The 24,584-nt window shown below is 36.3% G+C and overlaps 1 protein-coding gene across 1 annotated transcript; it reads right to left on the reverse strand.

Annotated features, from left to right (window-relative positions):
- Positions 1–506: 506 nt before the first annotated feature.
- LOC120559907 (scavenger receptor cysteine-rich type 1 protein M130-like) lies at positions 507–19,471 on the reverse strand. Its single transcript, XM_039801991.1, has 19 exons — positions 19,389–19,471; positions 18,082–18,393; positions 17,574–17,681; positions 17,137–17,349; positions 16,614–16,802; positions 16,138–16,298; positions 14,701–14,845; positions 14,246–14,560; positions 11,819–12,127; positions 11,377–11,676; positions 9,370–9,675; positions 6,412–6,705; positions 4,663–4,953; positions 3,671–3,846; positions 3,345–3,462; positions 2,944–3,105; positions 1,992–2,081; positions 1,016–1,177; positions 507–890 (listed from the first exon to the last, which is right to left on the reverse strand). Exons 1-19 carry the CDS (start codon positions 19,450–19,452, stop codon positions 703–705), a joined length of 3,903 nt encoding a protein of 1,300 aa, XP_039657925.1. The 5' UTR covers positions 19,453–19,471; the 3' UTR covers positions 507–702.
- Between the last annotated feature and the right edge of the window lie 5,113 nt (positions 19,472–24,584).

Raw genomic sequence — 24,584 nt, forward strand, 5'->3', positions numbered from 1 at the left:
GGAAACATCTATTTTGTCATCTATTTTGACTGTACAAGCTTGTCTGATATGAAATTTTGAGTATTTCAGAGTATGCCTTATTCAATTTGTTTTATCTAGGGATACACTTATTTTTTGTATATAAACTCAATATTAAGGTTACTTTAAAGCAGTGATCTTCAACAGGGGGTCAGAGTTCCTCAGAGTCAATGCAAGGGGGCCTCCAAATTATTCCTAATTTTTTATTTGTTTTTCAAAAATTAAAAAGGTCATAACATGAATCTAACATATTATTAGCAAATATAAATGCAGTCACTAAAATAGCCATCCACAGATACAGTTAATCCTAAAGATTTACTGTGCCTTTGAATGTTTTAACATTAAAACATGATTTACAACAATTTAAGGCTATTTTAATAGCTTTGTATTCTATGCAAAAAAGGTATGTATAAAGGTTTTAGGCCGCCCTGCACGTTATTGTAGGCCCAGTTTAATATGCAACTTAATCCTGATCCGTTTCTTTCAGTTAAGGGGTCCTTGGCTTAAAAAACATTGAAGACCCCTGCTTTAAAGTTTATTTCAACCACTTTTGCATATTTCTGCTGCATAAAAAGCTTTTTTGCACTAATGATGTTTGACTATAATTTTGACTTTTTTAGTATGTTTTTGTAAATGGTAGCCAGATTGAAATGTATTTCTGTAGCCTTTAAACCTAGTTTTGGCTCACCCGTCCTGGCCTGGCACTAGGTAGTCCTCATCCCCCTGCACTAATCCTTGAGGTGCCTCTGCGTCGCTTTCAGGTGTTGTTTGGGGGCTGTTGTGGACTTCAGCCTCGGTTTGAGTGATTTCAGGGCAGGCTTCGATGTCATCGTAATTCTCCTGAGGGTCGTCCACCTCGTAGGTCACCCCATCTGTTAAGAAGAAAAACAGTAGCATATTCAAATTTGCTCACTCTGATTGCTGACAATGTGAGAATTTGTCAAAGTATTGGTCTTCAAGTGTGAAAAAGTTGTGAATAAACTGGCTCAAAACTTTCCTGTGCTTTCATCGGGGTCACCCTGATTGATGTTGTTTCTTGAGTCAGCATCAGTGGCGACTTGAGAGGTCAGGGGTTGAGCCTCATCAATATCATCGTAGGGAAAAGAGGAAGTGCTCCGTGCATCGTTCTCCGTGATGACTTCAGTCTCTGATTTGAATCCTGCAAGAACAACGGCGAACAAACACTTAAACAAATGCTACCTAGTCATATCTGGTCGTTTTGGTGCCTAAACTCAACTGCCACGGCCCCTGAAAGGATTGTAAAGACCGCTAAACTTAAAGAGCCCCTATTATGCTTCCCCTTCCCCCCCAGCTTTTAGTCTGTTATACTGTTTTTTGTGTATGTAACATATGTATAAAGTACAAAAAACCCATTTAACTCAAAATGGACTTTTCTCTCCCACAGACAATTAATAAAATTCCTCAAATAGTGATGTCACTGATTGAGAATGCCAGCCCAGTTTGTCAAATGTGCTGCCTATAGGTGCTGCCTGAGAAAGTACAGCTCGCCAAGCGGCTTGTTTAAATTTGGTTGACCAATCACAACAGAGTGGGACAGCTGACCAATGAGAGCAATCTGGGCTATTCATAAAGCCATGACAAGAGCTCAAACCGAGTGTTTCAGGCAGAGGAGCTGCAGCAATAGGCACTTTGCGAAAAATAATGTTTTTTGGATATCAAAGCATGTAAACCTATTCTGGTAGACCCCAAGAGTGTAAATAGGATGCTGAAAAGGAGTATAACATATGTATAATAACATACCGACGCTTTCTGACACGGACCAAGCGTCAGTACAGTGACGAGTTGGGAGTGAGACCTTGTTGACGACTCCTGTAGTAATGCTACTGGTAATATGTAACAGAAGCTGGGGTGCAGCCTGTGAATAGGATTCACTGTCCTACAAATGATTTAGGAAATTGCAAAAGCAAATAAATACCAATAATATAAATGAATTAAGATGTTTTAAGACTCACTGCTAAGGTTAAAGTCCTCCATTTCATTGTCTTTGACATCTTCATAGTCTCCACTTTCAAACTCCACTTCTTTCCTTGACAGCTTTCTCACTATTTCAAAAGAAAATTAGACAATTAGCAAAACAACAACTGTCTCACAGCAAAAGGACATGACAAGAGCCGGGAAAACAGTTACATTTAAATAGCAATACATTAGTGGCACAAATTTAAGAAGTTTGGGAGCTAAAATAATACAATTATTATTATTTTACAATTATAAAACCTGTGTACAGTATAACCATAAAACGTCCTTCTTTAAAGAAAACTAATTCATTTTCACATAAAAAGATAAATACATCTTTAATTTATCATTATATCACAAATATGTTTCTTGTACATTAAACTGTTAAAGTCAAGTTTAATATTGTGAAATACATTTCCTGGATTAGATCAAATTAGTGAATAGAGAAAATCTGTTTTTACACATGTAAATCTCCTTCATTAAACAGTAAAACACCAAAGAAATACACAAGATGTCATGTACGATTCAAGCTACACACTGTATTTTAAATATGGAAAATTACTGTATTTTTACAAAGACAGATATTTTATGTTATTTTACAGTATTTTTTGGTATCAAAGCTGCCGGAATATTACTGTTTTTTACAGGGTTTTTTTTTGACAGTGTGGCCAAAAGCAGCAGTGATACCATTATTTTTAATGCTCAGTAAACAGTGAGAATTTAGTCATCATGCAGAAAAACTGGCCTCTTGTGGCTAAAGGCTCCAGTTCACCCTGTTTAATACACTGGGATGATCAGGATGAATAAATAGATTGATTGCATTTGTTTTGTCTTTTGGAATGGTACACTTGTTCAAGACAATTCATTAAAAGCAAAACAAATTATCAATTAGTATTACATTGTAACTAGGCATTAACAACTAAGATAGGTGTAATGGAATGATATACTCACACGAGAAATTCATGGCTTTTTTTTTGGCTTTCTTGACAATGCAGATGCGTACAAATACAACAATCAGTATGACCAGAACCAGAAGAAATCCTACTCCCAGGATGATATACAGTATGTTGGGCGGTGGTGGAACAGGATCTGTTTCCTTTTTGGGCACATACCCTGAAATCAAACACAGCCACATTCTACATTTACTTCCAGTAAAGAGTGGGGGTGTTCCTTGATTTATTTATTCTGTGCCATGTCAATCCGATCAGAAATTAGTTTTATGTTAAATAAATTCAAAATGCGGCAGATTACAAAAAAAGCCCATATTTCCTGTTATTACATGCAAATGATATGAATGAATATTTTTGGGAACCAGTTGGACTTATTTGGAAAGGATTCATGATTTGTGTTACCGTCACAGTAGATCTCAGCTGGTTGGGCATCTTTACAAGGTTTTTGGCTGACACAGTATGTGATGTTCTGATGATCGTTGTTGCACTCCAGCAATATTTCCAAGTTAGGGACAGGGTCCTTGAAATTGAAATTGAAACTTGTCTTTAGAGTAACACCTTACCATACATAACAATACAGAGTCTGTCAATCAACAATGCTGGCGGGATTAATGATAAGGACAACATAGTGTATACTGCACTAAAACTATACATATGTCCCAATCCTTATTTAACTAATGAATGGGACATTGCCAGAAACAAACACAAAGTGGAACACAAAGATTTACCTGTTTGTTGTTGTTAGTTATGCTTTCATTAAGAGAACCACAACCAAGTACTTTACACAGCATCTCCTTATGTTTCTTGGAGAATAAATTCAAGGGACACACTTTTTTCCATCCACGTCCATAGCTGACTTCAATCTGACCTCCACATGTTTGGGTGGTGTTAAACTTAACATTGTCTGTAAAAAAAAAAGGAAAAAAACATCACCTGTGGGAAGTAAAGAAATAGTCCCGCATATTAGGACTATCCAAAAGTCTTAAAACCAAAGAGTTTACTTTATTTTTCACATAGAATCAACAAACAAAGTATAGCATGTTTATTTTTCAGCTTGAGAGGTGCTGGTTGGCATTTTTTGTTTTGTTTTTACTTCGAACAGAGACAGCTAGGCTAGCTGTTTTACACTGCTCCACATCTTTATGCTACGCTAGGCTACTCGTCTCCTGGCCAAAGCTGACACGAGAGTTGTAACAATCTTTTAATCTTACACTCTGCAGGATGAACAAAGAGTGATTGCATAAGGCCAAATGTCAAACAATTTCTTTAATACTGTAATAAATAAACATGATTCTTTATTTGAATTGATTCACCATTTCAGCTGCAAAGATTGTAACAATTATGTTATTTTCAGGGGATTTACTCCAACATGCATACGATTCCTTATTTAAAAGGCATCAACAGAGGAGTAATGTGTTCTCCATTTAAGTGGTGATCACATACATTCTTTATATTCTGATAAAATGTAAGAATCAAAAATAATGTGGGGAAGATAATGTGTGAGGGCACTAGAAACTTAATTTGGATCATTTTGTATTTTTTCTTTGAAGTACTGTGAAGTAGTGTGATGTTATTTAAAGTAATATGAATGGCACTTCCTCAGACAGGGGGGACAGGACTGTGACTTTTTCCAATTCTGATTTCTGATTCTGAAATCTTTTTCTGAGGAGGATTAGACGAATCCTCAGCATTTTGGATGTTAAAGAAAGCACATACTTACGAACGCAGTAAACAGACACCAGTTTTCCTTCTTTTCCATCTTTTTGACACTTTCCCTTGTATCTCTTGCACTGGCCAGGATTATTATGGTTTTTCTCACAGCTGACGTGGAAGTAGTTCTTTTTTGCCTCAGCCGGTTTATCATGAGATACACCAGCAATAGCGTTGCTACAATTCTTTTCTCTGCAAACCATGTCTGAATATGCATCGTTCCAGTCAGTGGCGCACACCGCAACATCATTTATCTTCAATTCACCATGACATGTGTTTGATAGGGTGAACTTGGGCTCATCTAAGGAAGGAAAATAACAAGATCAAATATTGAAAGGAGGAACAACAAGTTGTGCTTTTCTGGACGGACATATATGCTGTAATATTTAGTTAGCTAGAAATAGGCAAAATTCCTTCAAAACCCCTCCACAATTATTAGTTTTTATAGATTTGTATTGCAATTACTGCTTTTAACAATCCAATATTCTCATCTAACTCTAACGCAAGACTGCAAATAAACATATTTCCTAAAAACAAATATTCCAAAACATTAAAGGTATAGTAAGCGATGCTAATCCAATACACTTTTTTGTCAATATCTCCTCACGGTCACCTAGCTCTCTATTTTCTGTGTGCGCTGTTTTTATACAGCCCTGGCTCTGCAAATGGAAAACATGCAAAAGGTGCATGCGAGCCAAACAATGCTATTCCAGCCAATCAGCAATGGATGGTGTGTGCAAGCAAGTGATGAGGCGGCAGGAGTTATGCCAGGAGTTATCAACAACAAGAGTTGTCAGCGAAACAGCAAAAGAGTCAAATAACTGAAGAATACAAATTAAAGAAGATGTATGACTGGGAAAGGAGGAAGGGCCTTGTTAAAGGTGCAGTAAGCGATGCTGCGCAAAGATAGTTGATATTTGAACTCAATTGCCAAACAAACACATCCAGCTATACCGACAGTTTGCCTGTTCTCATGAACCATACATTTGAAAAGCTACGAAGAGATAAACACTGTACGGATGTACGGTTTCACTTTTTCTTGCCTAAACCTAACCATAATCTCCACTGAAATGACCGGCAGCTCACGGTGCTCTGTCCCCGGCTCACAGTCACTTTTTCTCGGGTAACTGAACCACCAACCATCGATGACCTGACGGAGCACCATTCGGAGCACCACAGCCGGTGCACAAAGCTCTGTAGCGGCTAAACACATCAACAAACTGTCACTGATACGACGAGCTGTGACGGAGGTCTGTAGCCACGCCACAAAGCTGTGTTGCAGCTAAAACAGCTAGCAACTGCCGCTCTGTAGCACGCAGCTGTGCACGATGTTAAAATCTGCCAACCAGCTGTCTTGTTTATTTATTTATAATATCACAGGTTTTAGTGCGTATAACATTTTCGTACGATATCATACAAACCCTTCAATCTTACAATGCATTGTACAACCTACGCGTGTTAACACGAAATATTTAGTTTTTGTCAGAGAAAGATTAACAGTAGTGGCTATGCGAAATTGCGCCCATTTTGGGGGCGGAGCTTCTGAAGGTATGTATTTGTTTGGCAGTTCAGTTCAAATATACGTAAACAATCTTCTCGCAGCATCGCTTACTGCTCCTTCAATGGTCAATTAAAATGATTGTGAAGTATCTACTGCATCTGTAAAAACGAAATACCCACTTTTAGGAGTTTTTTCAAGGAGGTTTACAATGTAACTGCAAAGCTTCTATGATCATTTGAGAGCAGAAATAGACCTTACCTTGACATTTGAGAAAGAGCTGCTTCTGTTTGTCCGATGTTTGATTTTCACATTCCCAGATGCTTTTTGGATCCTTCACACCTGCACAGCTGAAGCTTGTGGTCAAGCTAATAGCCGATGTAGCTGTCCCACTTGAGTTGAAATAGCCGCACTCCAGATTCTGGCAAAGCACATCCCCCTCTTTTTTTGTCCAATCTTTAACGGAAACAGCACTCGTTCCGTTCTTTGAGAGAACGGACACAGCTCCACTACAGGCCATATCCACACCTACAGTCAGCTCCATCTTACGCCAGTCTACAAACACAGCAGGGGAGAATTGAAGGTGTGAGAGAAGGTTTAGTAAATACAAAAATTTAAAAAGTTATGGCAACACTTACCATCGCTAATAAATGGGAAATTGAAAGTTAACTAAACTTAAGTTAGTTGTTATTTTACTGTTAAAAAACAACAAAATGATAATTTAATGTTTACTAATTATTAGCAATGCTATCATTTTTGTTATTTCAATAGAGTATTGTTGCTCACATCATAACATTTAATATATTATAAGCATATGTTTATGTATGTATGTGTGTTTATGTACGTGTATGTATGAATGTCGATATACATCTGTATATGGATTGTAAATTCATAATACCAAATTGTATATAGTAACATGGGAGTGTTCTACAGTAGTAAGGGTCAGGAAGGGAAGTTAAAATATAAAAAAAAAAAATTATTAAAATTAGAGTTATGGAAAAGGGTTAGGATTAAATAAGTGTATACTTCTTCCTACTCCTTTTCAGAAATGTCTATGTTGGCTAATATTTCTTGTTTTTTATTGAAGGTTTTGTTTATTTAACTTATTATTACATTTCATTGATGTTTTGTTTGGTTTATTTTTTATATGTCTGAAATAAATGTATTAATTCATTCATATGTTAATGATTAAGAAGTTGTTTGTAAATCGTCAATAAACATTACTTGGATGGCTATTAGAAAGTTGCATCTGATGAACATAATACCTCATTAATGGTTAATAAAGACATTGTTCTATAAACATTGTTTAGATAGATATCAGTTTACAAATAATCAAATAATCCTCTTTTCTATAGATCGCCAAAAATTTTAATTTTGAGATTTAATGGGACCCAATGAATGTTACTTGATGCTTTATAAACAACTTATTAATCATTTAGTTAAGCATTAGTTGCAACTTTATATTAGTGTTGATGGTTTACAAAACAATTATTAACCATCGGCAAAGTATTACTATCTATCTATGTAAATGTATAAACTAATTTATAGTACACTAAACTAATGATAAAATACAACAAAAATTATAACATTTATAATAATTAGTAAGCATTATAAATCATCGTTGCATTGTTAACAGTAAAATAACTATTAACGAAAGTTGAATTAACTATGAATGTACCATTTGTAAGTCATGGATATTATAAGGTTTTGCCACATTAGTGAATACTTGAATTGTTGGGCAAATAAAATAGCCTTGATTAAAGTTTGCGTTCATGTTAAAGCGTAACTCTCTCCAAAATGCAACCTAGGGTCTTTTTGTGAATATACCAGAGTCAAACTTTCATTTAAAAGCATAATTAGGATGGAAACACCACTTTTAAGATTGACCGTATTTTTGATTTTGGTCAAATGGCCTTTTGAATGGGAGCGCTAGGGGCACTACTATGATCGCATCAAAATCGCTATTTTTAAAACATTAAGAAGGCTCGACACAACATGAAACTTTGCTCCAAGTATCACCAGGGGCTCTACACTCACTTTAGCTGTTGGTTTTGCCACTCGCCGCCATGTTGCCAGTCAAAAATTGTCGATCTCTGAATGTTAATGAATGACTCCAGAGGAGGAAATGTCATTATTATATGAGGCTCCTTTTCAACTACAAGGTCAATGTTGTTATTCACTAACGAAAAAACAACAAATTATCCATGCATTTATATGGAACTAAGCTTTAGGAGTTTTCCATCTTTACTCTCCTCCCTGTTACGTTGCATTCGGAGATCGACTTTTTTTGACTGGCAAACACCAACAGCTAAAGTGAGTTGTTCAAAACCTTTCTTTTTAGTAAACTCTCTGTACACAAACAATGTTCTCAATGCTCGAGTTCATGTGTAGATATTGTCATACCTACTCAACAGTTTCATGTTGTGTCAAGCCTTCTTAGTGTTTTAAAAATAGCGATTTTGATGTAATCATAGTAGTGCCCCTGGCTCTCCCATTCAAAATTATGCTTTTAAACTAAAGTTTGACTTGGGTACATTCACGAAAAGGCCCTAGGTTGCATTGAGGCGAGAGTTACACTTTAAAGAAATGGTTTGATGTTTTGTGAAATATGCTTATTTGCTTTCTTGCTGTGAGATAGATATATAAATTGATACCACTCTCATATCTTTATGTCAAGTAGCACAAATAGTGGTAGTGACTTCAAGACTTAAAAACCGAGCCAAGAAATACTCTGACACTTATCGTTTTTTAGGTTTTTGTATGGATTAATCAAACAATATAACATGTTAATAAACGAGCTTTAGAGGTGCTGTGAGACAGAATTTTTTTTCCATTGGATGGCGGCTAGCTGTTTTCTGCTGCAGTCTTTATGCTAAGTTAAGCTAACGTCTCCTGGTGGTAGCTTCATATTTGTCCTATACAGGCATCACAGTGGTATCATTTTGTTCTTATCTTTTCTAAGCAAGCAAGCAAATAAGTTAATTTACCAAATAAAAAAGACCAAACAATTCCTATAAAGGAAGGTCCAAGATATGTTGGAATGCTAGAAGAAAAACTGCCACTGAAAATTGCCCGTCCACTATTCAGACCTACACCTCGCAAAAATGCCCAATATGAAAGGTTTACATAGAGAAAATATGAAAAGACACAAGCAGCAGTTTGACAGAGACAGAGGACATTTAGAAAGTGATAAATCTGAGACAAAGTCTTTACACATACTGGAGCATTGAAGACCACCACGTTGTGAGCAGGTACTCGGAGGACCCGTTTTGACCTTGCATGCTGTTATTGATTTTGCGTCATCCCCACACTCTATTTTTTCAATGACACGACCCTCTGTTGATTCCGGTCCGAAGTAAGGAATGGGTTCTCCAGCCAGACCACATTCTTCCCCACAGATGGCCTTTTGTGTGTTGATGTTTTCAAAAGCTTTTTTGCAGACTGGGAGCCACTGGCCTTCATACTCCACCAACACATTTCCAGAACATTTGTCTCTGGAAGAAGAAAATTTGGACTTGAAACTACCTGCAACAAAACAATTCAGAGGGTACAGAGTTAGAACCTCAGGTGATTTATGTCATTTGTTATTTTAATACAACTAACAACAAATAAATCCTCTGGATGGTATATGATGCAGCTATGATGTACATGCACTCTATGAATTTATCACATCTGTCTTATTGACCATCTTATTGTGCCATCTCCCGGTCACAGGGATGTACTACAGTACAACAATACATTACAACCACTTTTTAAACTGTTTAAACTGACTGATATTACTGTTGGAGTATTAAAAACCAATAGGACTACAACTTATTGAAATGCCTTTGTTTATGACCAATGTTTGTTTCTTTATAAGACTTTATAAGATATAGACCTGGCTATTACATAATAATAATAATAATAATAATAATAATAATAAAGCATGTATATAGCACTTTTCAAGCTTAATAAGAGGTGTGAAATGAAGGAAATAACTTATATATATATATAAATAAACAAAATTCAAACCACATATATAAACAAATATCTTGCAAATATAAAAGACGATCTCATTTAAGGCAGGTAATGATATCATTTAAATCAGATAGAATGCCAATAAAAGAACAAACTCTTAATTTAAAAAAAGTGAAAAATATATGGAAGTAGGCTACATATAGACTCAAGTAAATAGACTCAATTTGAATTTTGTGATAATGAAGTTAAAAGAAAACAACATAAAATAGTGATGGGAACTCAGAAGTGATGTGATAATGGGAAAAGGAAACATTGTACATTTTTGGCCATTTTGTATAAATGAGTTTTAAGGAAGCACTTAACTGCATAAGAAAAAAAGACAAAGAACTATCACCCACCCCCGCAGTTGCAGCTCTACCGAGCAGTTTAGCATCTTTCAGCTAATCGGTTGGTTGTACAGTCTGTGACTTTGATGTTTTGGTTTAGCCTCAGCAATATCATTAACTTCACTTCTATCCAGCAAAACAAGCTCTGATAGGCCCGAACTGATATTAATGTTGCAAGATTATCAACCTATAGGCCTACAACTTATTGAAACTTCTTTGTTTATCACTAATATTTGCTTACTTTATAAGATACCGCATGGTGTAGTTCTCCCACGCTCAAACAATTTGTTCTCACAGCTTATGGTGAAATAAGACAACCACGATCATCAAGGGGGGACTGTTACTGTATCTATCAAAAAGTTTCTCAACAAAATTTGCTCTAAATTTGCACAGCGACAAATCAGTGGAATGATATCCCAAATCCCATTAAAATAATATCCCAAATATTAATATCTATATTTTTTGTTTATGTCAATTTAAAATTAAAGTTTGAAAATAGTTGAAAGACCGTCATGTTGTCATTAAGGTCTGACTATGCCTCTCTGAATGTGTATATGTGTGTGTGTATATGGACTGTACACACGCCTAGGGACAGCAAATGAGAATCCGCATCGTGCTATGTCTGGGGAAATACATTTATGTATAAAAAGACAATAATATCAACTTTATGCAAAGATAACATGAATTTCAACAATGTTAGGATCTGATTAATGTGAGCTTGTTTGACGCAAATTTGGTTTTGATTGTGTTCAAGCGTTGTACTGTAGTTTGTATCAAATAGGACACACCTTTAAGAATTTGAAAGAACTTTGGAAAACAAGAGCAGTCATATAATCACATTTAAAAAAAACGTTTGTAATATGTATTAAAAACAATCCATTACCTGAGCAAACAACATAGGCTTGGCGAGGTTTACAGATGTAATCGTTTTCATCATTTTTAATGAAGATGCTCTGGCTCAGGTTGTTCATGTTGTTTGTAGTGTGCAAACCCTTAAAAAGCACCTTACTCCCTTTAGTGTTGGCTTTGGTCTCTAGGACACTGTCCCCACAGCCCAGGTCTTTACACAGCATCGCATCATTTTTGTCTGTCCAGGTGTCTGCACACACATTTCCACACTCTCCATTTGCACAAACATTGACATACCCCCAACACTCATTGGTCAGGTTCACCTCGATTTTTCCTGTTGGGGCAACCAAAAGGCAAACAGCCAAAAGGCATAAGAAAGTTATTTGTGGACTTCATCAGCAGATTATTTCCAAATCTACGCATTGCATATACATGCAGTATGTTACATCTCTACGTTTCAACACGTGTCACATTACCTGAGCATGCCACAGTGGCAATAGTGTCACTGTGGTTTGATGGCAGTGTTGTGTTTTCACAGTCCAACAGAGATGTGGAGTTGGATAAGCAGCTGTAAGATACATTCCAAACATCTTTCATCAAATCAGCACTAGGGATGGAGGTATGGTTCAAGGCACTCCCACAGTGCATCTGTCGACACACAGTGTCGGCAGAGTTTTGGTCCCATGTCTCGTTAGAGCCGGAGAGCCAGTAGGTTTTGGTGTCGTGCTCTATCCCCACCATGCCAGAACAGGAACTATCTCCTTTCAGAAATACCACCTTGTGCTCTGACAGGAACAAAAGAAATTAAGGCTGTTAGTATTAGTATTATCATAGACTGGTAAATTGTCCAGGGTGTCCCCCTCTTCCTTCACAATGCATGCTGGGATAGGCTCCCGCACACAAACTTGAATAAGGTAAGCAAGAATGGTGATGAATGATGAAAAAGATGAGGTGCCGTTTTAAGGGGAGACCGTATGTGTGAAATGGGATCATCATTTTAACTAGTAAATAAAACCACGAAACTTCGCCAGCTGATTACTTACATTAAAAACCAATTATTACTACAAGTTTTCTGGAATTGTTTGATTAACCCTCCTGTTGTCCTCGGGTCAAATTTTACCCATTTTCAAAAAGTTTCTATATCAGAAATTTGTGTTTTTTTCAACCAATTTTTCAACAACAAAAAGCAACGTGGATGGTTCTTGGTTCTTGTCATGGTTTGACAAAAACGTCAAAATGTTGACTCAGAAAAACAAAAAGTTTTATGGTCGACGGGAAGACAACACAAGGGTTAAATTCAAATTAGCCATTTTGTAATTAAATATGCACCACGTTGCATACATTATATTGACATATTAGAGTTTTGTTTGTTTTATTTGGATCCCCATTAGCTTCAGCATAAGCTAAAAGCTATTCTTCCTGGGGTCCTGCAATCTATCATATGACAATACAATTTACAACATCACATTACACACCATACGCACAAAGACATTACTTCACATTACACAACATTTGAAAATACAAATCATATTTTACGCAATTAAAAGAAATAAAATAAAAAAATTTAAATAAATAAAAATTACACTACTCCGAATAGATCTATTTAAAAAAATAAGATATAACAAAAAGCCCTATAACGGAATATCTTTAAATTGATATTAAATATTGAAATCTCTTTGAAGGTAATATTTCTTAAGTGATTTTTTAAAACCATAGTGAGTGTTTTGTTGTTTGATAATATTTGGGAGAGAGTTCCATTCACACATTGCTCTGTATCTAACTGAGCGTAGAATTGATTTGGTTTTCACTTCAGGTAAAATAAAACTACCTCTTACTGCATGCCTCGTTGGATAATGTGTATCACTACTAAAAGATAGTTTTGTATATAAAGTAAATGGTGTTTTGTTTGTTGTAACGTTATTGTAAAAAAACCATTAGTGAATACATAAATCTATTTTTAACTTTAAACCATAAGAGGTTTTCATGCATTTTATCAACATTTGATCTAAACCCACATGAGAGAGCCACACGTGGCGCTTTATTCTGAATCACTTGTAGTTTTTTATTTATTGTTGAAGTGCTGGACCAAACCACAGAGCAATAATCAAGGTGTGAAAAAAACAAAGCATGAAGTACTTGTTTAACGCTACTTCATTCAAAGGTTTTTACTGAGGACATTTTGGATGTCTCTTTGTATCACTCTATAAATCAGTAAATTATGTCAACACCCACTAAAAAACACAATGTTATATAAACCTGGCTATAATAATATTTATTTTATTTACATAGCACCTTTCAAGAGCAATAAGAGGTGTAAAGTGAATGAAATAACTCATGTATGAACAAAACAAATAATGTAAACGGCATATATAAACCAATAAATAAAAGAGATGATCTCATTTAAGGCAGGTAATGATATCATATGAAGCAGATAGAATAATGCCAATACAAACATACATATAGACTCAAGAAAATCGACTGAATTTGAATACGTTATGACAATAAAGTTAAAAGAAAAGACCATAAAATAGTGACTTTTTAAGCTGGTAATTTATCAATGTGGCATTTACAGCTGCTGCCTCCAGGTGGCAGAATAATGAGCTCCATTCATGTTTTTAATTAATGCTACTTTTCACAGGGTGAGACCATTAAAGGGCTAAGAAATATGGAGAACAATTTCACAAAAAAAACTACAGATATTTGTAGAACCTTTGCAATGGCTTTTACATTTAAAAAACCATAAACAAGAAAGTGGAGGGCAGATTAGAGTTCACTTGAGTGCATTGATACACACCTCTGTACTCTAACTGACAGTATGGAACTGATGAATGACCGTCAGGTACAACAAGAGAAGGTCAAAGGCAAAAACAGACGAATGGAAAAATAAAAATAAAAACACTCACCCTCACAGGTTATTCCTACTGCCACCAGATCCTTGGTTTGGTCGTTTGAGTTAGTTTCTGGAATACACTCAGATATATGTTTGGCGTCTGGGTTGCATTTTACAGTTTTGCGTAGAAAATCATTTGAACCCTGGCTGAATTTTTCAGGAGTGGTGAGAACTCTTCTACTCCCACAGTTCAGTTGTTTGCAGACAGTGTCTGAATTGGTACCTTTCCATTCAGCTTGATTGACCCTGTGCCATTTGCCCTCATGCTGGACCTCCACTCTCCCAGCACATTTACCAGGACCGTCCAACAATTTCACTGATATACTATCTGTTCAATGACAGAAAGAGAATTGTCAAACATGGTACACAACACAACATCGCACAGCTGTCACATGTTTGCTTCCAACATAATGTCAAAGTTTAAAAGACAGGAAGAGTGCATCACATGTGATACCTGCCATACCTCACCTGCACAGACTACGTAAGCAACGGAGGAACATTGATTCTTGGAATGCTTGGCTCTACAGTGCCACAGTGAGGGTTCATCGCCTGAGCATTTCACATTGTCCATTATCCCTTCTCCCCTTACTGACTTCGCCTTGTAAATAATCACCTAGAAGAATGCATAATCACATGATTTTTATTATTAATAATAATAAAAATAAAAATAATAATAATAATAATAAGTAATTGGCACTGCTCATATGTATGAAAGACTGGGACATTTAGACAATATGAGGAGATTGAAAGCCACTCTCCTATCACATTAAATATGAAGGAGATGGTTAGCTTAGCATGACGACTGGAAACAGAGGGGGAACAGAAGGCCTGGTCCTGCCTAAAGGTTTGTTTCCAGTCTATATGCAAAGCTACATGTAAGCCTATCATCTCCTGGTTTAGCTTCATATTTAGTGGACAGAAATGAGAGAGTTGTTGATCTTCTAATGGAACTCTCAGCCAGTGAAAAAGCGTATTATTTCAAATATCAGACTATGTCACTTTTTTTTTAAAACACATTGTTCTTCTTACAAGTTAAAAGTAGAATTCATAGTAATGTAAAACACAACATCACACGCGTGCTTAGTCCAACACACTGCTGCCACAGCCAGTGGTGGAGGAAATATTCAGATCATTTACTTTAGTAAAAGTACTAATACCACACTGTTAAAATATTCTGTTACAAGTTAAAGTCTTACATTAATACTTACATACTTTTACTTTTAAAAGTATGTAAGTATCATCAGGAAAATTTACTTAGAGTAGTAAGAGTAAAAGTACTCAATGCAGACAAATCCTCACATTTTAGAATTTGGAAACGATCCGAACAGTTCTGTCAATCAAATAAGTGTTCAGTCATCTAATCATTTCTGCTTGACTTGTAGGCTGTTATATTGTTGGATAGTTTGATTTATAAAAAAACATATTTTATAAACAAAAATCTTAATATGTAAAGTAACTAGTAACTTAACATGTAAGATTAATGTCGTGGAGTAAAGAGTACACTTTAAAAAATGTGTGTATGTAACAGTTTGTTTGTCTGTATATTTTAACATAGATTGTCCATAGAACGTGATTAACAGTTGTATTTCTTTTTTTTTTATATTTCAAACTGCATAATCTGTGCTCCGACAACCTTCAGGGGCCACACACGTTGGTTTTGGGAGATTAAAAAAGCATTTTGTCAGAATACACTATTGAACATCTGCTTAGAAATATAGGACATTTGTGATAGGATAGAACAACAAAATGTAATTCTGCTAAATAAAACACGTAACATTCATTATTAATTTAACTTGTTAAAAAAAAAATCCAAATACCCATTTTCTATCTGCCTTTGCAAGAAATACTTTTCCAGTGCTGTTCAGAAAAGTTACATTAAATAAAATACTTTGTTTGAAAACTCACGCTGCCGCAGTTTAGCTCCGTGCAAACCACTTCAGCCTCCTTCTTGGTCCAGGTCGAGGCGGTCCCACACACGGCCTGACTTTTACCATTCCTTTGAATATGAACTTCACCGTAGCAGGTGCTGGGTTTGTCACTGTCCTTCAAAACTACTGTAACATTGTCTGTTGGAAAAATAAAAATGATGCAAAGTGATTTAGATTTCTATGACGCTCAAGTGGTGGCTCTTTTGATGAATCAATCCATCAATTAATCAATCAATCAGACTTTATTTATATAGCACTTTTCATACATAAATATTTTGCACAAAGTGCACAATTCTTTCATTTCCACCCCCTCCGCCCCACACACACATAACACAGTTGCATCATATTGTCGAAGATATAATACATAAGACAAAGCTCTTAGCGAAAAAGTTGTTTTGATCGGAAATACGAGCTGCTGTTGGAAAAAATGTGGTGAAATATTAGTTGAATTACCTGAGCATGTCAGCTGTATGCCGTTGTCGCCCTTACTGTGGAAGGCCTCCGTACCACAGTGCATTTGCTGGCACCAATCATCAGAATTATTTTTTTTTTTTAAAGGATTCCACTTGCCATTTTCCTCTATTTCCAGCCTCCCAGAACACACATTTGATGCGTTTCCTTTGAGTCGCAGTTTGTCATGACCTGTTTAGGAACCATTTTCTCAATTTACAGATTATTTGCAACCATAGTAAAAAAAATGGATGGTGGATTAAGTTGCTAAATTTGACTCATTCAGCGACTGAAACGTTACTACTCCACTGCTCGTTTGTCTGGTACTGCAAAACCTCACCTCTGTGACTTTCCAGAAGTCCGTTCATACCAAAGTTTATACATTACCTTGAAGATAGAGCACATAAAAATGGCTGCTGCTCTGACCATTCTGCTACATTGATTTGAATGGAAATGGCCTTTCTATCCATTTTATTTCTATGGTTGTGTGTGTGTGCGTGTGTGTGCGTACGTGCGTGTGTGTTACCTGTGCATATGACAGAAGCAGGCTTTTTGCACGATCTTGATTCCCCAGTGACACACTGCCACAGATTATCTATTTTTCCAAAGCCTGAACACTTGATCGTCATCTTCTTTGTTGTCGTCTCTTGGAATTTGTTCAGAACCATCCAGTCCTTTGGAATCTCATCGGTTGTACCACAGTCGAGGTTTTTACACAAAAGATCGGCTTCTTTTGTATCTTTATGTGAAATGAATCACATACACAGTGTTTAATAATCATCATAATAGTACTAAAAATACTCCATACCTAATCCTAAATCAAACGAATTGATTTGAATGCATTACAAAGTGAAAAGCAAACAGTACTTTGAACTTTAAAGTGTTGAAGAAAAAGAGAAAAGAGTCTGTAGTTATACACTGAATACTGTTGTAGTGTAATGCATGTGTGATGCTAACTCTTACCCCAGCCTGTATCACCGCAAAAGTATCCTGAATCAGTTAGCCCCCCATCTGTGGAGTACTTGACAGCTCCCGCACATTTAAATCCATCCAGGCTCATTGTGATGTTATCTACAAGAGCAAAAACAGGTAACAGCCAATTACAAATAGAATAGACAGCCAATGACATCATCATCATCATCATCATGTTATAATATATATTTTGGATTAGCAAAACTATATATATATATATATATATATATATATATATACTATATAAAGCAGCTATTTTGTAGCACGTAATCTGACTTCAGAGGTGTACTTTTCAACAGTGCATATGTATCTCAATCTCATCATATGAATTATATTTCTCCATATCTGTGTATCTGTGTCAGTGTCCCTGTGTCCCAACCGGCAGTGGCAGATGGCCGCCCACCAAGAGCCAGGGTCCATCTCTTGGGGAGGGGGCATGTTTATCTAAACATGTGTAAAAACTAGTTCATGAAAGTAAAAAATGTAAGTTCAGCCTCACTTGAACATTTGATCTTTCTCTGAATTTTCTTTTTGGAACTGCTGACTTTAAAACCAGGATGTTCACAGTTCCACAGATGGTCCTCCTTTCCATTGCACTTCACTTCGTTGAGCAACATCGGCTCAATGGCCCATGACACAGTGTCTGATGTGCAGTTCACAGGTTCCCCACAGTGAGTGCTCCTGCACACCACTTTGTCAGTGTTCTCGGTCCAGTATTTCTCTCCAACATGGCCCCATTCGCCTTCATGGTAGATTTCAATGTAGCCTTCACATGGGCTGCTTCCATGCCTCAGAATCAGCCTATTCTCACCTGGTTACATGACAAGAGGTTTATAGAAGTATGTAAATATGCGAGGTGGGGTACAGTATACGTATCCATTTTGTAGTCTTCATTCATTTATTTGCTGAGAATTTTGAGTTTGCTGTCAGCGTTGAACTGCTCTGAACCTATTTCTGAGCCTTCTACACACATTTGCCACAGAAACATGTATTATTAATCAAGTCAAATTTCATAAAAACTCTGCTGAACTGACTTTTTTGACTTTAAGAAAAACTGACATCTGGCCATTCTTGTTTTCCTATTTAAATGCCCTTTCATGTGTTGCTTTTTAATGACAACATCGGTTCCACAGTGTAACACAATTCCCATACAAATCAAAGAAATGAGTTTATAGAGAAATAAAAGATTAATTTTACAAATCTGTCTTTTCTCTCATTCCTATTTGGTTTCCTAGATTAGAAGTAGGCCTATGTCATTTGATACTGTTTATAATAATATAAATTAGAAAATAGGAATGTCCTTGACAAATAAAGCTCCATTTAAACGTAAGCACTGTAAATATTCATTCATGATCTACAGTATTGTTGTAGACTTTATTCCACCTATATGCTTGATTTTAACACCTTTTTAAATGATTAAAAAACTATTCAGGAAAAAATCCAATATTGATATTTACACCAAATGTTATTTAAAGGTAGCATTATTTTTGAAGTTTGGATGTTTTTGATATTTTCTGTCCGTTTTTTAGAATTAAAAAAAATGGTTTCAAAACAGCATCCCGACTCAACAAAAAAACGTTCCGTGATACACTCCAAAACCTCTGAACTATCATTCAAAAAAAAACAGAGTTACTGTTTTTTTTTTAACTCAAAAAAAGCTTTGAAAAAAGCCCCAAAAAGTTCATTTTGACCCGGAGGACAATAAGTTCATGGTTGACAGGAAGACAACACAAGGGTTAATCTAACTCTTAATTGTAATTAGTCCCAGTTATAGAGAGTTGAATCTAGAGAGTAGTTGTTACTTACTCGTGCTTTGGGCGATCACCGCCTCAATGTGAGCAGTGTGCAGGAGAAGAAGGAGGAACCACATCGTCGCCACAGCTCATGACTAGAGAGTGAGGTAGATCAATGATCTGAGCTCAGCTTTATATCGCCCAGGAAGTGCCCATTCAAAATGGATCAGAAGCTGTAACATGCATGGGATGCATATAGTTCAACTCAAAAACATTGTCTCACAATGAAGGAAAACTGAATTCAGCCTCCTTTTTCTCATACTAACAGCCAAGGGCATAGGTTTTCTTTGATTGGTGGGGGGGGGACACACATTATAACCAGGGGCTCTGGGGGGGTCATTGGCCAGAAAAGTTTCAGCGTCAAACACTTCAGTTCCTGCATTTAAAAAAGAAAAAATCTGTTAAATAACAGAAAAGGTTCTGGTAGCTCATTACCTTGACTTTACCCCGATTAAAAAGGGTTAGGCTTAGGGTTAGGGTTAAAAAAAAGGGAAATTATGTGTGTAGCTACGGTTAAAACACAGAACATTTTCTATTATTAAAAATGTCCTCATACATAGCTGCTCAGTTAGTAAACTTCTGAAAATGTTGAATCAAACTTCAAAATATGTCGAAAAAAGCCACAAAAACATCTGAAAAAGTGTCACAACATGTCGAAAAAAGCGACATTGTAGATTTACTTTCTCAAAACCAATCACATTTTTTGAGGGGGACAAATCTATTTTTTTCTATTTACCATGCATTTTTTCTTTTAAATATTGGGGTGGCATTGCATAAAATGTGGCATTTAGTTACATATTTGCAAAAATTTATACAGTATCTGTTGATAAACTGTAAGGTGCATATTCAAGTTTTACAACAGCTACACATCTTCAAAAATGTGTTTTTCTCTTCTAAAGACTGCAAGACTGGAAGGATTGAAGTATTTTCACATTACTGTTACTGCGATGCACACTTTTGTGTATAGCGGAGATTTATTTATTAATTTAATAATGATTACAATGTCTTAGTTTGCGATAAGATCACAGCTACTTCTTTAAACACGGCAACACAGATGGATGTGAATTACTCTCATGCCTGGGTCAGTTGATTCAACTATTAATATCAATGGTTCATAATTATCAATAGTTGCTTAAAAACTCAAATCAAAATCAAGTCTAAAATCAAATTTTTAAGGGGAGACACTACAGGTAAAAACACATTTACATGTACAATTTCTTTCAGACTAGTGGAAAAAAAACATTTATTTTACAACACTTCAGTTTATTTGTGTCTGTAGATTTCTCTTAAATTTACCAAAGGTTACCAAAAGTTAGTGCCTCATTTGCCTATTTAAACATACAATTTCAGAAAACTTATTGAAGAAATAATTGTCTAAATGAAGGCTAGCATAGGCGTAATTTACAATTATCAAAAATGGCCAGTACAACCCCCCAAAAAAATCTGTTATAACTTCCTTTACATAAATAAAGACATTTGCACCATAACTTGATGCAGAAAGGGCACAAATTGTTGCAGAAACAATTCACCAGAATGCAGAAAATGTGTTTGATATGCTCAAAATTTCAATTTTGAACCCAAAGATATACCCAAAGATACACCCTTGAGGCTAAGTAATCAACTGGGGAAGTTCCACAGTGATATCTATCAGCCTATAACATGTTTACCCTATAGTGTCTTGCAAAATGGATGGATTTTTTTTTTTTTCTAAAACATTCGAAAAACATTTTCAAACATTTGTGAAAGAGAATATAAAAACAGGTAAATGAGAAAAGACAAGAATGAAAGTTACGGTGAAGTGTAAGAAATGGACAAATATTTTCAAAAATATTTGTCTATATAAAAAAAAACTATATAAAAAAGTTTGCACTGAGGTACAGTTTTGACAGAATTGTATTTTCGGTTGGGGGATGATATCTCCACTTTTAAGCAAATTTGAAAGTTAGATTTTCCCATTTTCTGCATTCTGGTGAATTGTTCTGCAACAAGTTGTACCCTTTCTGCATCAATGTATGGTGCAAATGTGTTGGTTTATGTAAAAGAAATTATAATAGATTTTTTGGAGGGGTTACACTGGCGAGTTTTTATTATGGGGGGACTGTAAATTAGGCCTATGTATATGATAATATTTCAATCACAGGGGCACCGTGATCTAATGGAAAGGAGTATAAATAGCCCACCACGTAATGAGCACCATGAGTAACCCTTGGTCAGGTTTAGGCAAAAAAAACTACTTGTTTAAGATAGGAAAAGATCACGGATTGGGTTAAAATAAGTATAGTGGTTAACGTAAGTTAAGTAGTCAGTGTAAAGAAAAGTCAACATTGACTTTTAGTTTCACTCTGGACTAGTGCTGGGTATTGGATTCAATACTTTTTAGGCACCGACCGAAAAATGCCTCGTCATTCAATACCAAATTTCAACAGCTAAGGAGTAAATATCATCAGCGTCAGTGAGCCAATAAGCATGCGGTGTCTAAGATCTAATAATGTCTGTGATTGGCTGCCTAACGTTCCACATCGTGGAGAAATACGGAAAAACTTGACGTTACACAGAGACGGCTCAAACAGTAGGACCTAAAAAATAAAAATAAAAGATTCGTGCCGGAATTTGTAATGTTGGTATTTCTTTTTGTTGAAATGGATTTCGTAAAATTCGTTAGCGAAAAAAGTATCGTTTAGGAACCAGTACTGAAGTCACGATATAGGTTGTCTATATCCATGACGTTCCAGGATTGCTCCGGTGGCCGCTGGAAATTCCACAGGATGACACACTTTTCGGCCGGATGTCCGTTACCTTCCACTTTCTTTGTGTTGGAATTTTAATCTCTGGTGGATATATGAGGACTATGGTTAACTGCTCCTCAGATCTCTGCAGAGAAAATCCAGACAGCTAGTCTGATCTGAGATTTCTGTTGCACGACTAAAACAACATTTGAACGTACACACGTTTCACCAAAACAAGTTCCTTCCCGAGGCTATTTTGCAGCGGCACCGTGGCTCCGTCCGGCGCTTACAGCCGACCAATTGTGATTGGTTTAAAGAAATGCCAATAAACCAGAGCACGTTTTTCCTCCCATCCCGGAATGCTGTGTGGACTAGCCAGACCCTCCTTTGCAACACTGTGGAGGAAGGTCTGGCAATGCGAGACTATGGTATTGGGATCAGGTACCGGTATTGAATATTTTGGAACCATAACCAGCCCTAACTGCGCCCTGTTGGCGGCTGTGGCTCAGTGGTAGAGCGGTTGCCTGCCAATCAAAAGGTTAGTGGTTCAATCCCTGGCCCTGCAGTCCCATGTCAAAGTGTCCTTGGGCAAGACACTGAACCCCGAGTTGCCCCCGATGCTGCGCATCGCAGTGTAAATGTGTAATGTAAGTGAGTGATTATCTGATGAGCAGGTGGCACCTTGTACGGCAGCCTCGGCCACAGTGTATGAATGTGAATGGTTCCTGTACTATGTAAAAGCGCTTTGAGTAGTCGTTAAGACTAGAAAAGCGCTATATAAAAACAGTCCATTTACATGGGACACAAACTGCGGTCTCCTGGGTGAAAGTCCTTTGTTTGTTTGACCCATTGACTTTTGTCACTCTTTATACTTCATTACCGTTAAAGTCAGTAGAGACTATATGGTGTAAAATGAAAAATTATTGAATTGTGATAAACAAAATATCTCAAGAAATTGTTATATTATCGTTAATTGAACGCCATTTGGTGATACCATGCATAACCTGTACCTTTGCTTTTGATACTTTATGTACATTTGCTGACTGTACTTTAACTTAAGTGTACTTTGAATGCATGATTTTTATTTGTAATGGAGTATTTTTACCTTGTTGCATTGATACTTTTACTTAAGTAAAAAGATGAAAGAGTTCTATCGCTCAAAAAGAGCACTATACCAAGTTTAGTTTGCTTGTGTTTTGGCAAGGTGTTAATGTAAATGTCTCTATAAAACCATGTTTGATTAAAATGTCCCTATGATACAACATAACCTGACAGTGTTTCAGCCATGAAACAAACTCCTTCACGGAAACAAGACTTAATGGCAAGGGTCAGATTGTACATGTGAGTGCTGCCTGGATGTGGACTGTGGTTACAGGTGCAAACTGAAAACTACTGGAGAGCTGCACAGGGCTGTGGCTTTGTGGTTTCAGACTTTCCAGAGCTGTAAAACATCAGTAAGTAAAACTTAACCACACTAAGCTAGAAAATGCAAAACTCAGCGAAGTGCCCTTTAGTCTGTTGCTATAGACAACATTAAAGCACATAGTTTTTACTGGCTTTTTTTAGCTCGCTGCTTTCAGGTGCGCATAGCTCCGTGATGGAGGGCACATTCAGATCCTGTACTTATATATATATATATATATATATATATATATATATATATATAGAAGTAATACTGTCAAATACTATTCAGTGAAATGAGCTAGTATATATATACGTATATATATATATATCATTTCACTGATGAAATGACGAGATGATATATATATATTTTTTTATTTTTTTGTATTTTCAGGCCTTTTATTTGATAGGACAGGTTTGAAATGAAAGGGGAGGGAGAGGGGGAACGAAATGCAGCAAAGGGCCGCTGGTTGGAACCGACACCGCGGCCGCTGCGGCAAGGAGTGAGCCTCTGTATAAGGGTGCACGCTTTACCAGGTGAGCTACCCAGAGCTTGAATATTTTATAAGTAAAATAATTTTTTTTAAATAAACTGTCAAATAATGCTAATGAGTAACAAACAGTTATAATAATATAAAACATGTCAAGCTATAGTTTTTCGTTTGTGCAGTTTAATTTGCATTTAATTTAGCACTACTTGCACTCTGGCACCTCAAACAGGTGTACTGTATATGAGTGTGATTTAAAACCTGTTCAGATGAACTATAGAGCCACTCTCAGAGGCGCACGTGAACCAACGATCACGTACGTGTTGCAGCCGAGTGCATTTGCTTCAGATATAATCAGTAAAGGGACCCCGAATCTCTACAGATACCAAACAAGGAGTAGGCCTACCTAATCGCCTCTAAATATAGACAGGAAAACGCCACTCATTCAAACCAGGGGGGAGGTTGATTTCCATTCTCTTTTTATAGAAACTATCTCTGATTTCATGATTCATTAAAGTAAAAGAATGTTGATGGAAACTAAGTACAATTACTCAATGAAAGGCAGCTTTATTCATAGAGCACATTTCAGCAGCA

This window comes from Perca fluviatilis, chromosome 5, assembly GCF_010015445.1.
Source record: "Perca fluviatilis chromosome 5, GENO_Pfluv_1.0, whole genome shotgun sequence".
Taxonomy (NCBI): domain Eukaryota; kingdom Metazoa; phylum Chordata; class Actinopteri; order Perciformes; family Percidae; genus Perca; species Perca fluviatilis.